This window comes from Saccoglossus kowalevskii, chromosome 2, assembly GCF_978046115.1.
Source record: "Saccoglossus kowalevskii chromosome 2, keSacKowa6.1, whole genome shotgun sequence".
Classification (NCBI taxonomy): domain Eukaryota; kingdom Metazoa; phylum Hemichordata; class Enteropneusta; family Harrimaniidae; genus Saccoglossus; species Saccoglossus kowalevskii.
In genome coordinates, this window is record NC_140642.1 from 43,727,019 (window position 1) to 43,740,347 (window position 13,329).

At 34.1% G+C, this 13,329-nt stretch overlaps 2 protein-coding genes across 4 annotated transcripts in view; one reads left to right on the forward strand and one right to left on the reverse strand.

The window, feature by feature from the left end:
• The window catches only part of LOC100378823 (splicing regulator SDE2-like), a 94,710-nt gene extending 90,475 nt beyond the window's left edge, over window positions 1-4,235 (forward strand). Inside the window, exons 6-7 of the mRNA XM_085495787.1 lie at window positions 3,453-3,675; window positions 3,791-4,235. Of these exons, the coding sequence (XP_085351913.1) occupies window positions 3,453-3,675; window positions 3,791-4,012 (445 nt within the window). The 3' untranslated portion in view covers window positions 4,013-4,235. The remainder of the gene's footprint in view (window positions 1-3,452; window positions 3,676-3,790) is intronic.
• The window catches only part of LOC100378970 (uncharacterized), a 51,139-nt gene continuing 41,764 nt past the window's right edge, over window positions 3,955-13,329 (reverse strand). For all 3 annotated transcript variants that reach the window (XM_085495778.1, XM_085495775.1, XM_085495780.1), the window contains exons 7-12: window positions 11,309-11,331; window positions 10,438-10,551; window positions 6,230-6,307; window positions 6,003-6,113; window positions 4,646-4,846; window positions 3,955-4,437 (exon numbers count right to left, since the gene is read on the reverse strand). In XM_085495778.1, the coding sequence (XP_085351904.1) occupies window positions 4,303-4,437; window positions 4,646-4,846; window positions 6,003-6,113; window positions 6,230-6,307; window positions 10,438-10,551; window positions 11,309-11,331 (662 nt within the window). In that variant the 3' untranslated portion in view covers window positions 3,955-4,302. The remainder of the gene's footprint in view (window positions 4,438-4,645; window positions 4,847-6,002; window positions 6,114-6,229; window positions 6,308-10,437; window positions 10,552-11,308; window positions 11,332-13,329) is intronic.

Here is a 13,329-nt window from a genome sequence, read left to right on the forward strand (position 1 = left end):
CTGGCGGCCATTTTGTTTTAATGAATGGGCTTCTAGACCTATATCTCAGACTTGTTCTGACTGATTATATTTAAATTTTAAATATTCATTATACATCATGTCATAGATAAACAGATATATTGGTTTGACGATCCTATTCAAAATGGCCGAATGGTGGTCATTTTTGTGCTAATAATCATCATATTTCTGGCATTTATGGATGGATTTCGTTCAAACTTGGTACATACATTAGACATTACGGGTTCCTGATGCATGTCATTTTATTTTTCAGATTGGATTCAAAATGGCTGACCAACGGCCATTTTGCTTTAATGATTGGGGTTCTAGAGCCATATCTCTTAAATGCTTTGACTGATTATATTCAAATTTTTAGCTCTGCTGTCGACTTTGTCAAGTGAAGCTTATCATATGAGTGATTGTCCGTCTGCGTCCATGTCAATGTTTTACTTTTTCGACTTCGACTTCTCTTCTTCTTGAAAACTACAAGCCCGAATGCTTTGATACTTAGTGTGTATGTACCTGGGGTAGACCTCTCTTAGATTTGTTCATTTTGTGATGAGTTCTTAAATTCCCTAATTTTGGTGAATATTTTTGTAATTTTTGGTAAAAAGTTATATTTTCAACTTTTTGTTAAAAACCAAAAGTCCAATTGCTTTGATATTAAATATATAGGTAATACATGTAGACCTTTCTCAGATTTGTTCATTTTGTAATGATATCTTTAATTCTCTAATTTTGGTGAATATTTTTGTCATTCTTGTTAAAAACCGCAAGTCTGATTGTTTTGATATTACATATATAGGTAATCCATGTGTGACCTCTGTCAGATTTGTTCATTTCGTGATGATATCTTCAATTATCTAATTTTGATGAATATTTATGTCATTTTTGTTGAAAACAGCAAGTCCGATTGCTATACATACTATACATATTGTTCATTTTCTAATGATATCTTCAGTTCTTTTATATATTCGCTTTACATCATGTTATATATATATGTATTCAAAATGGCTGATTTTGAATGCTGTTCCAGAGCAATATCTCTCAATATGTACAAGTATTTGTTTGACGATCAGATACAAATATCAATCATTTTAATGTTAAAAAAATCATATTCCTGACATGGTTGTATTCTAGCTATATTACTATATATCTTAAATTTGATAACTAACAGGGACTGTGACATGCATGGCTTGTTTTATTTATTTATATATATATATATATATATATATATATATATATATATATATATATATATATATATATATATATATATATATATATATATATATCAGTATATTTTTGTACCAGGCGACAGTGTGGGACATTGAATGTCACTGTTGTTTCCACATAAATCATATTCCAGTTTTGGGCTACATGACAGGGCTGTGTTACCATCTTCCTATCTTAATGGCATTATGGCAATTTAATGCGCTATTCTGGCATCAACCAGGTCCGATTGAACACATGCAAGGTCCATCAAACTATGGTACCGGTGATCGGTAATGTCATTTTGTTTTAACAGATGCTATTTTAGCTCCATATCTCTCAGATGCTTGGATCAATCATATTCAAACTCTATAAATACATTATGTCATACATGTATTCATTTACCAATCCAATTCAAGATGGCGGCCATTTGAATGTTAAAAATTTATCAAAGTCTAGCATTTCTGTCATTCCAGAACCAGATATTTGGCGTGCATAGACTGGCTCAGTTCAAACTTCGTACACATATTATAGATATCGACAATCCAATTCAAGATTTATATATTCCTTAAACTTAACTCACAGGGACTATGTTTTGCATCTGAAACAGGGAGTATAGTTTTATTATTTCCGGTTCCTAACATTTTCTCAGAAATTCTGCAGCAGATATCGATGGAACTTTGCAGGTTGATGAACAAGTCTCTGTTGAATATGCACATAATTTTTTGAGGGCTTTTTCACGATTTTCATCCAAAACTACTTCTCTCAACAACACTGAGAGAACAACTCAGCATGCTCAGAATAATGAATTAGGTTAGATGGTAATGCTAGGGTTTTCAGTGATATCATGACCTTGATCTGATTCAGTGACAGAAATACCAGGTCACAAAGTGAAAGATCAGTGAAAACACTTTGCAGTTACTGTTTATAAATCTTGGCCAGGCACATTGACACATGTGGATAAATGGGTCATACAAATCTCAGTGGAAACTGTAGAGGGGGGTCAGGGCTACATTTTTATAGGAATTATAGTGGCGATACTGAAACAAACCCAGGTCCTGGTAATGCAGTTTCTCAAGCATGTATGAGACATAGTTTGGTTGCACTTGTGTACTCTGAGATTTTTGACATGGGTCAATGGAAGTTTTCATTACAATACTAGATTGAGGGAAATCACTTTATGATGAGTTGTACCCACATAGAGTACATATTAATTCACCTGTTCCATGTATTATTTTTAGTCCCCGTTCGGACACGGATACTTATAATTCGGTCTTTGTCCATCCGGAGTCATATTTCAGAATCCTTGGACCGATTCCGTTCATTCTTTGCATGTGCCTGGGACATATGCACATGCAGTGGTTTAGTTTAGTGATTCGATTCAAAATGGTCGACTGGCAGCTATCTTGTTTTTTGAACATGCTTTGTCAGTTTTCATTCAAATTTGGCACATAGATTATACATGTTGGGATATATGTTCTCTGAATGTCCATGGTCATATTTCAGAATCCTTTGGGCCGATTCTTTGCATGTGCCTAGTACTTTATATGGGACATATGCACATGCAATGGTTTAGCGATACGATTCAAAATGGCCAATTGGCAGCCATCTTGTTTTTTGAAAATGTTGTATTTGGCACATACTTTATACATGTTAGATTACATGTCCAGAAATTTTTTTGTCAAAATCGGATCAAGGATGGTCGATTGACAGCCATTTGAATTTTTGGCCTTACAACTATATTTCCAAGATTTATGTACCATTTTCATTCGTATTTGGCACATACACCATACATGTCACTTTGTTTCATAATCAGATCAAAGATGGCCGAATAACGGTTATTTTTATTTGTGGCCATATTACTTTATCTCTGTCATACATGTCAATTCAATTTGATCAAATTTGGCTGACTGGTGGCCATCTTGTTTGTTTAAAATTGATAACTTGGACATGCTTTCACTTGTGATCTATGTTTTTCTTTGCTATGTCTTACACCGAAGGGATCGTAACGCAACATGTTCAAATTTGGTGTAAATAAACAATATGTTGTATACGCCACCTGGGACTCAAGTTTCAAGAACACACTCGCGACAACCCCTCCACTTTAATATGATGAGCACAAAGAGAACTTTCAAAAATTTAACTGGGACTGTGTCATTTTCAATGACTTGTAACACGAGTTATTTTATAATTAAGTGACTGGGACTTTGACATCCATGTCTTGTTTTAAATTTATTCTTCAGGGTAGGCATTGACCTGGACAGTGATTCTAGTTCAGACGAAGAGAATTTTCAAAGTTACCTTCAACGTGTTAAAGAAAGTGATAAAAGTGACATGCAAAAAGGTGATATACCGGTACAAAAAGACAGCCGAACTACTGATAACTTGCAATGCAGTGAAGAAAAAAAACAAGAAATATTAGATGATACAGTTATTTCTGAATCAGCATCAACTGACACGATTACTGTGAGTATTTAATAAAAACTGTTACTAGGTAATTCTTTAGATAAACATTAGCCTACATCTAAGCTTTTAGATTGTTATCATACCAATCTCTGAATACTTGCATATTTTTATTCAGATTACAGAGTCAGTGAATTTGGAAGACTATGCTTCGGCTGTTGACCTTGAAGTGTTAGGTCTAGAACGACTGAAGTATGCCTTAACAGCAGTTGGATTGAAATGTGGTGGCACACTTCAAGAAAGAGCTCAAAGATTATTCTCTATTAAAGGACTCAAACACGATCAAATTGATCAATCTTTATTTGCCAAACCAAGTCGGGGAAAAGCTAAAAGAAAATAATTTACCTGTTTAATGACAATACTGTAAAGCATTGATTTCTATGATTGCTCATTGTTACAAGTGCTACACTATCAGGTGTGCTAGATTGTAATTTGTCTATAATATAATATTTTTATTCAGTTATATATTAAATACAATTACATACTTTTTCCATTTATAACAAGTAAAAAGAACAAATTTTGTTTTTATCCTTTTCTGCTAATAAAGTTTGTGTATACAACTAGATGATGCTTGCTCACATTATATTAGGCAAAAATGTCTTTGTACATTCCAAGTAAAACTATCGCCCATCAGTGTGTCTTCTTAACCATTATTTTGGATTTCCTCCAGTCATAACTTTGCGGAAAAAGTACTGGATCAGTTTTTACTATTGATCTGTAATGAAGGCACTTCTTTCTGCTATTCCGTTGATTGGATTGTTGGTTCTGAAAATGAGTCAAAAGCAAAGTGTTATTAAAGGCACTACTTGTGCAGGGAATTGATGGACACTGAAAAAGCATTATATTATGTCTACAGTGCATCTCTATTGTCACCACCATATTGTGCTACGTCTGTCTTGCTGTTCTTTTGTATGCAAACTGATATTTATCTTAAGTCAGTCTTGTTTTGATTCAAATATTCTATATGATTTACCTGGCAAATTGAGTCATCATCACCATACTGTGTTCTACTTTTATGTGGAGTATGCTGGGCATTAGATTTTGAGTTTGTTGTTGGAGTCGATAATACTGCAGATACTTTGCCGATAATTGGTATTTCATCATTCAAGTCATATGGATCACCCTCATTTGTGTTGTGATATGTAAACACTGAATCACTGCCTTCTTCAATGGCCTGAAAATGAATCATGTTTTGATAAGCCTTTCAACTAAGTTTTGCTGACAACACAACTTTAACAGAAACAAGCAGCCTGTCGGCCGAGATAGCTCCGCTGTTAGAAATGCACATTTCAATTAAAGAACTGAAGATATCATTAGAAAATGAACAATATGTATAGTATCAAAGCAATCGGACTTACAGTTTTTAACAAGAAAATATCACTTTCTACCAAATATGACAAAAATATTCACCAAAATTATAGAATCCAAGATATCATCACGAAATGAACAAATCTGAGAGAGGTCCACATGTAGTACCTATATATGTAATATCAAAGCAATCGGACTTACAGTTTTTAACAAGAAGTCGAAAATATCACTTTTTACCAAAAATTACAAAAATATTCACCAAAATTAGAGAATTGAAGATATCATCACAAATCGAACAAATCTGAGAGAGGTCCACATGTAGTACCTATATATGTAGTATCAAAGCAATTGGACTTGCGGTTTTCAACAAGAAGTCGAAAATATCACTTTTTACCAAAAATGATAAAAATATTCACCAAAATTAGAGAATTAAAGATATCATTACAAAATGAACAAATCTGAGAGAGGTCCACATGTAGTACCTATATATGTAGTATCAAAGCAATCGGACTTGTGGTTTTTAACAAGAAGTTGAAAATATCACTTTTTACCAAAAATTACAAAAATATTCACCAAAATTAGAGAATTAAAGATATCATTACAAAATGAACAATTCTGAGAGAGGTCCACATGTAGTACCTATATATGTAATATCAAAGCAATTGCACTTGCGGTTTTTAACAAGAAGTCGAAAATATCACTTTTTACCAAAAATGACAAAAATATTCACCAAAATTAGAGAATTGAAGATATCAACATGAAATGAACAAACCTAAGAGAGGTCTACCCAAGGTACATATACACAAAGTATCAAAGCATTCAGGCTTGTAGTTTTCAAGAAGAAGTCGAAAAAATAAAACATTGACACGGACGACGACGACGGACAATCACTCATATGATAAGCTCCACTCGACAAAGTCGACAGCGGAGCTAAAAAAACATGAAATCTTTTAGCAGTGTTTCTACATGAACCATAATTTTGGAGCCAACAGACAATAAGCCATTCAATATAATACACTTACCTCATCAATATAAGTGTCTACATGAATTTCAGCGGAGTTCACAATTTTGTCTACCAATAAAGGCTGCAATAACATGCTATCAGCATCTCTCATAATTGAAGATACTTCTAGCTATAATAAAAATGAAAGTCATCTATTACATGAACAATATCTATTCCAGGTGACCAATGGTAGCCCCATTATAAATGAACCTCAGAGAAATGCAGTCAGTCTAAATAACTACTCACATTGGAAAGTCCATTATTATTCACAGCACAATGTCTTGAGTGAACCTCATTCTTTTCTGGTGTGCTGGTAGAATATCGCTATTGAATATATAGAGAAGGAAATATCAATACGAGTAATAATTAAAATCAAAGAAAGCTTAGAAAGAACTCCCATGTGCTGAGAGTATTGGAGACACATTAAATATAATTCGAAATTACTTAGCTGAAAACTAATTATGCAAATCAGAAAATTAATATGACCAGATTTGAGTGTAAAACTAATGAGGTCTGCGCAATGTAACAGAAAATCTATGTCTCCAAGTTTAATTGAAATGTGATTAGAACCAAAAAATTATGAATTATTATGCTTATTAGGGAATTAATATGAACAGATTTTTACCCCAAACTAATTAGGTTTGTACATTGTCCTAGAGCATCTTTGTACTAAGTTTCATTGAAATGGAATAATTAGTACCGTGAAAACTCCAAAATTTGACCCCTCTAAAAATTCGATCGCCTATTTATTTGCCGGGGTTCGGTGTTTTATTTACCTCCAAATTTTCGACTCCACTAAAAATTGCCGACTCATTCTTATTCGAAAATTGCGACCAGTTTTAGTTTTCCCCCAAACGAAAAAAAAACCGATGTGAGTGTTCAAACGGGACCTTCCTCGATGGCATGAATCCGGGTTTCTGATTGACTGAGAGATTTTTATTTTATTGGTAACGAAAATATATTCTAAATAAACGAAGTTTCAAATAAAAACGAACACAAAAATCTCGGCATGCTGTGTTTCTGAATTGTTGATTATTACTGTACTCAGTAGTGATTATAATAATGTACACAAAATAAATTTGTTGAATGGTTATGAAATACAAATAAAAGTCAACTTAGTTTCATCGTAAGCGAATGATTCCGGTCTCGTATAAACGTTTGATGCTGTAGGATATCCGCCATGTTCTCTTAGGTCAAATCGCTAATTAACCAATCAAAAAGCTGGATGATGCCAACGTGTTCAAATTACCATAGCTTATTTAAATATGTTAATGTTATTGAACGCAATGCGAAAGAGATTGATGTTGTAGTACGATATTTTGGCTTGGATTTTGATGCGAAAACGGCATGATTTTTTTTAAATAAAAAAATTAGTTGTTTTTAAAAAATAAACTGGTCATCTGAAGAATAATTTAACATTGTTCACAGTGATAACAGCTCATTCTCGAAAGGAAGCTTACCCGCTCACGCTAGTCACGATAAAAATCATACACGTGTACTCTTGAATAGACAGACGTCAATGACTACGGTAAAACTTACTCTATTTTAGCCGGCAGGATTGATTGAAATGTCCGAAAAATGACGCCAAAATACACCTTAAAAGTCCCATTTTATTTTCTTTAATCCCATTTTATTTTTTAATCCAAGGGCGAATTTACGGCAGAATTTGGCACCTTAAATAAGGGACACGTGAGCTTTGATTCTAACCGGATACATTGCACTGGGTCGGGGAGATCGTTTGCTAAACTTCCATGTATCTTTTGTCCAATGGGTAGCTGTACTTCGAACATTCGCAAGTTTTCCTAGGTAGTGCGAGACAGCTTTGTCTCTTGACCTATTAGTTTTGTGCTGACCTCTTCTCCGCGTCTTGATGTTTTGTTTTGCTTGTCATAATACTCACTGATTTATGACTTTGTTTAGGTTTTGAGTTACAACTCGGCCACGACCTTTGCTTTTACCGTGAAACATGAGGAAGTTTACGTCAATTGACGGACATTGCATTTTTTAAAAACTAATGAAGCACACTGTCTATCATCCCCATTTTTTCATTTGCTGATTTCTATTCTGAAAAATTCGACCGTCCGAAAATGCACCTTAATTTTGACTCTAAAAACACGTCACATTTCTAACACCAATTATTTAAAACCGGTCGAAATTTTGGAGTTTTTACGGTACTTTAGATATCAGTGTGAAAGCTTAAAATTGGTTAATTATGCAAATTAGGTAATTAATATGTACAGATTTTAACCCACATTTATTCAGGTCTGTCTATTGTCCTACAGCATCCACGCACATTCATTGATATGTGATGTATAGTACCTGAGATATCAGTGTGAAAGTTGGTTAATTATGCAAATTAGGTGATTAATATGCACAAATATTTACCGGAAACTAATTGGGTCTGCATAATTCTAGATTCATTGAAATGTGATGATTAGTACTTTAGATATCAGTAGAAAAGCTGAAAATTAATTATGCAAATTAGGTAATTAATATGCACAATTATTTACCCTAAAACTAATCAGGTCTCTGGATAGTCCTAAAGGATCTATGTACCAAGTTTCATTGAAATGCGATGATTAGTACTTGAGATACCCGTGGAAAAGCTGAAAATTAACTAATTATGCAAATTAGGTGATTAATATGCACAAATATTTATCGAAAACAATCAATCTCTGCATAGTCCTTGAGTATGTAAGTACCAAGTTTCATTGAAATGTAATGCTAACTACTTATATCAAATGCTGAAAATTAATTAATTATGCAAATTAGGTAATTAATATGTACTGATATTACCATAAAAACTATCAGGTCTGTGCAGTGTCGTATGACATCTATGTACCAAGTTTCATTGAAATGTGATGATTTGTACTTGAGATATCAGTGGAAAAACCGAAAATTGACTAATCATTATGCAAATTAGGTAATTAGTATCCACGGATTATTACCAAAAACTAATCAAAACCTAGCATTAGTTCAGAGCATCTATGTACCAAGTTTCATCAAAATCCAATGAGTGGTTGTTTAGATATCAGTGGAACAGTCATGGAACCACTAAAAAATAGCTAATTATCATGCAAATTAGGTAATTAATATGCACGGATTTTTACCAAAAATTAATCAAATCTGCGCATATGTTCAGAGCATCTACGTACCAAGTTTCATCAAAATCCAATGAGTGGTTCTTTAGATATCAGTGGAACAGTCATAGAACAGCTAAAAAATAGCTAATTATCATGCAAATTAGGTAATTAACGAGCATGGATTTTTACCAAAACCTAATCAAATCTGCGCATTGGCCCAGAGCATCTATGCACCAAGTTTCATCAAAAACCGATGTATGGTTCTTGAGATAGCAGTGGAACAGTCGGACACACATACACACATACACACACACATACACACATACACACATACAGACACACTAACTGCAAAGACTCCCATTTTGTGCTTCGCACATGGGAGTCAAAAACACTGAACAATAGCAGCCAGTGTCAATATAATAAAACAACAAATTGGAGCCTTCCAAATAAAATCATTATTACAATACCATGTGTAATTTTTGATTAGGCATTGTATTATTAAATGAGTGCCCCTTTCATATTGTCATACCACTTGATATTGGGGATTATTTTGACTGACAATATTAGTTGGGTCTAAGATTTAACTGAATACATTATAGAATTTACAGGAACAGTCAACTGGTATTAATAGGTGATTTTCCGTACAATTGCGAGAACTCGCGAGATGCACAAAAGATGTGTGTCGAACGTCTGCCGCACAAATCGAACGATTTGATTTTGAACTCGAATTTTGTAGCTCACATCAACCAACCGGTCTTTGACAGACGAATATTGCTTCCGAATACCCTCACTTAATCGAAATTGTTTATCATCAAATGTGTACAGCACATTATTAAGCATGGAAATGCCCCCAAAATATTTTGGCATTTATCAAATCCCACGCAATGTTTGACGCCACTACGACCTTTGTTTTTTCCTGTTTTTACATTTGATTTCACGCAGTGAACGGAAAATGGTCAACGATCTGCCAGTCCAAGACGTGTAAATGCTGATATTTATAATAATCCAACAGTTATACCGAACGAGTGTAACATCATTTTGGACTTGTGACTGGATAACAACTGTTTGCATGGTGCCGATTTGAAAATCAATGGCACTCAGACGCCATGCCTAATTAGCATAGTTTTTTTTTAAATTGTGATTTTCTTGTCTTCCCGACATTTGGAGTAGATCACGTGATAAAAAAGGTTAATACAAGACATCACTAATATAGTGCTGGTTGAAACTCATGGTATCATGGACATTACCAGCTCATGACGTCACTCATATGAACAAGTGATTTCAGGTGATAACCTCATAATATCTATCAACTAACAGTACAATTGCAAACCTAGATTACAGTGACTTCTTTTAATAAATAACAAAATTTACCTTCTTTAAAATACTTGTTCCTGGTGTTGTAGCACAGGGCTTGTGAAAAGCTACATCTGGTATGTCTTCATTACTTCGGACTAAAAAACTTACACTGTTTCTCCTGGATTTCCCCTATAATAAAAAAAAAAAATAATCTGTGATTCAGACATTCTCTCAAAGTTACTGAGCATGCTACTATAACAACCTCATCTGAAAGCTTCAGATATGGGTCAATTTTCGTTACGCTATAGGCCAGAAGACTGTTTTTTTGTTTATTTTTTAGTGCCTTCGTTTTCTAGCTATGACCAAATAACTACAGACATGCTGCCAACAATCCACTGGACAGTTTTTACTAGCTGTAATTAGACAAATAAAGCATAGATAACAAAAATCTAGACGAAAAACAACACTCTACAATAATTATCTAAGATTAAAAAATTGTATATTAGCATATAACAAATTTGCTAGTGTCAATGTTATTTACCACTTAGCACCAAATAACAGAAACTGAGTAGTTCAGAGTAAGCAGTCTTGTGTTCCCTCTTTTTTCAGGCACAAAACCATGAATTTGTGTTGTCACACCTCACCTTACAGTGACTGAAGGCTTGAGTGCTTGCTGAACTTTTTATGTACACTGAGATCTGCTGCTGTGTCTGCCAGAAACTGTACTCAGTGGCATCATTACAGGTTGCAAGAACTCCATATCCAGAGAATTTAATTTTGATTCTACCAACGAACATAGCATTTGCAAGGAAACTGCTTATAGTGTATTGATGAGTATACTCACACAAGTCCTAAATATATAATTTACTGTATTGTGAGCTACGACATATGCACTCAGTGCATACATGGTGGTTGCTGGTGGCCCATTTATTTTGTCCAAACTCACCTGTTTTTTTGAATGCTGTAAACCTGCAACCAATTAATAACGAAATATCATCAATATGGCTATTGCAGTCTCCACACTCACTTTTAATATATTCCATATAGAAATTCTTTTCGCAGTCTGAAAACGGGGATCTATGTTTTGACCTATGTGTGACCGTGTGTGCGTCCGGACCTGTATCTTAGAAATGCCTGAACCAATCAGAATCAAACTTCACACATACATTATATTAGACATATGCACATAATTTTGTTTCGTGATCTGATTCAAGATGGCCGAATGGCGGCCATTTTTGTGCTAAAAATCATCAAAATCAAGCATTTCCCAGCTGTTTACATACAGATGGATTTTGTTCAAACCTTGGACATTATAGGACCTTGATGCAAATAATCTTGTTAATCTAATCAGATTAGATTCAAAATGGCCGACTGGCAGCCATTTTGTTTTAATGAATGTGGTTCTCGTGCCATACTGTATGTCCGACTTGTTTTGACTGATTATGTTCAAATTTTTAATATTCATCATACATCATGTCATAGATATACGGATATATTGGTTTGACAATCCTTTTCAAAGTGACCAAATGGTGGCTATTTTTGTGCTAAAAAAATCATCAAATATCAAGCATTTCTGGATGGATTTTGTTCAAACTTATAACATACATTAGACATTACAGGTTCCTGATGCATGTCAGTGTTCTCCACAAGCGGTTATAGGTGCCCATCAAGTTTATGACCGCCTAGTTACTCTTAACACCAACGTACATTCAGCTGAAATTATTTGTAAAAAGCTTGCATTGTTTTTCCCCCAAGTCTAAACAAAAGAGTAGTTGCCCAACCCTTCATTTTGCTATTGTTTCAATGGTTCGGACATAAACAATGACCACTGGAAGTCTGCAAGCAGTTAACAAGTGTATTCATGGCTATGTGTCAATCGCCTGACTTCATGGTCGCCCGACATTGTTGCCACTTATTGCTCACAATACGCAACTACAGTTTAATAATCGTTTTCCGATCACGAAAGAAGGAAGTAAAAACGAACAGGAAATAAACAAATATATTAGCAGATTGCATGTAAACTCAAATAAAAATAAAAATTCTAGCCGTATTTACAACGTTCGCTTGATTTTTATCGTGAAAACAGCATGGAGAAGGCAAACTGATGACCTTTTGGCCTACCCCATTCAGCGACCGTCGGCCACCCACCGCTATTGGCGCTGTAACGATTTACCGGGGGTGGTATCTAAGTTGCATAGGGAAATAGCGCATTTTGGGTGTTCGTGTACTGAATTCGGAAAGCGGTAAAAAAACATGAAACATTAGTTTACTGCGAGTATTTGTAATTCAATACACATTTTAGTTATCTTTCCCACATACTTTTTTCAATTTATTGATTTTGAGAACATGGCAGATTCTTTTATTTTGCCGATTGCTAGCATTTTTTCTTGAATTTCAAAACAACTCTATGTGAAAACGCAACATGTCGTAGCTGACAGTACATTTGTAAATGTATCGTACTGTCCGTCAACACGGGTGAGTACTAATGCCACAAATACAAATGTTATGGGTTTTATTTTGACAAATCGTTCGTTTTAGCTTCGGGGACAAATCACCTCGTATATTTTCTACATTATAACTCAATTATGTTTTTGTATTTGCTCTTCATTACTCGAATTGAATTTCATGAACGTATAAATCACCTATTTCAAACTTTGCATTTCGTAAATATTGATTGTAACATGTTTCAATTAAATTAAAAAAAGAATAGTAAATAACTTAGTGTGTATTGCAGTTCATGACATAAATGCTAGAATGTTGTATGTAAATGATATGCAAATTAATATACAAATTTATGCTGATTAGACCGCCCACCAGCTATTTTGGATTGTGGAGAACACTGCATGTCATTTTATTTTCAGATTGGATTCAAAATGGCTGACTGTTTTAATGATTGGGCTTCTCGAGCCATATCTTTTAAATGCTTTGACTGATTATATTCAAATTTTATATATTCGTCATACATCA